The sequence below is a fragment of the Fukomys damarensis genome, unplaced genomic scaffold, assembly GCF_012274545.1.
Source record: "Fukomys damarensis isolate Sample0158 unplaced genomic scaffold, DMR_v1.0_HiC HiC_scaffold_39, whole genome shotgun sequence".
Lineage (NCBI taxonomy): Eukaryota > Metazoa > Chordata > Mammalia > Rodentia > Bathyergidae > Fukomys > Fukomys damarensis.
In genome coordinates, this window is record NW_022900951.1 from 88,127,969 (window position 1) to 88,129,259 (window position 1,291).

The 1,291-nt window shown below is 48.4% G+C and overlaps 1 protein-coding gene across 1 annotated transcript in view; it reads left to right on the forward strand.

Annotated features, from left to right (window-relative positions):
* The first annotated feature begins 897 nt into the window (after nt 1–897).
* Alg13 (ALG13 UDP-N-acetylglucosaminyltransferase subunit) overlaps nt 898–1,291 on the forward strand; it is a 64,438-nt gene continuing 64,044 nt past the window's right edge. Inside the window, 1 exon segment of the mRNA XM_033760186.1 lies at nt 898–1,055. Coding sequence (XP_033616077.1) covers nt 975–1,055 — 81 coding nt within the window. The 5' untranslated portion in view covers nt 898–974.

Below are 1,291 nucleotides of genomic sequence, written 5' to 3' on the forward strand. Positions count from 1 at the left end.
AAAAAAAAAAAAAAAAAAAAAAAAAAAAAGCCTTTCTGTCCATGGTAGAAGAAAGAATTTGAAGTAGGCACCTCAAATTCAAGTGGCAAACAATTTAAAACTATTTAATGCTTGCCTTGAGCCAAAAGGAATCTACTAAGAGATTTATGATGGGTTTTGGGGCTTGCTTCTGCAGCACATGTACTAAAATGGAAAAAAGGAGGTTTTGTGGTGAGTTGTAAAAGCCCATCTTTAAATATATAAGATCTGCCTAAAGAAAGCCAAAGTTCCTCCTCACCCCCCACAAATTCAAAGGGGATCAAGAGCAAGAACTATGCATATTTTTGGCATCATAATGCAAAATTTTCATCATGAAACAATACCAAACTTCTGTGTTGTAGCCATACCTAGCATAGTTCTAGATTTTTTAAACTACTATTTCTGAAAAACAGTTACATTTGGCAATTACTCCACCCACTTATGGTGAAGGTCTCTGGGGTTCCTATATATACACCAAGTGCTAACAGGCTTCTTCAAGCAGCGGCTCTCTGGTGGACATGCCTGTGCTACAATACAAATATATATATATATTTTTTTTGGGGGGGGTACAGGGATCAAACTCAGGACCTTGCGCTTACAAGGCAGGCGGCGGTCCCTGGCCCTAATATAAATATTTTTTAAAAAATAACTTTGGTTATATACATTAACCACATTACATAGCCTATACGTGGCCCAAAACAGTTCCTCCTCACTCTTTGGGATCCAGGCAAACGTGGGTATCTAACTCGCCATCTGCAGACTGGCCACGCCTAACTCAGAACACAGGAGGGCACAGGGGATGGCAGAAGCCTTTGGCTCCACCCCGCCGGTAACACAACCTGCGCCCCGCCACTCCCTCGCCGGCACTACGGATTTCCGCCTTTTGGACTGCGGGCGGCCCGTAGCCGCTGCTACGTCACGTCCGGCCCTCGCGATTCGGCATTAGAACCCCCGCGATGAAGAGCGTGTTTGTTACTGTTGGGACAACCAGTTTCGACGAGCTCATAGAACGTGTGTCGGCACAGGAGAGTCTCCGCGTGAGTGGGGGAGTCGAGAGGGCCGCGGCTTGCCTACCGGCGCTTTGGCAGTCGCTCACCGCCTCTGGCTCTACCGCTAGTCTTAGCAACCCTCCCTGGCCGCAGTGTCCCAAAAAAATCTCCGCAGCTCTACCTCAGGTTCCCTCGTCCCCTTGCCCGGCCTCCCCCGCCTCCTCTTCCCGCTACCCTGCCGCCTCTCGGGCCGCTCCTCCCTTTCCTTTCTTGGCTCCTCCTCT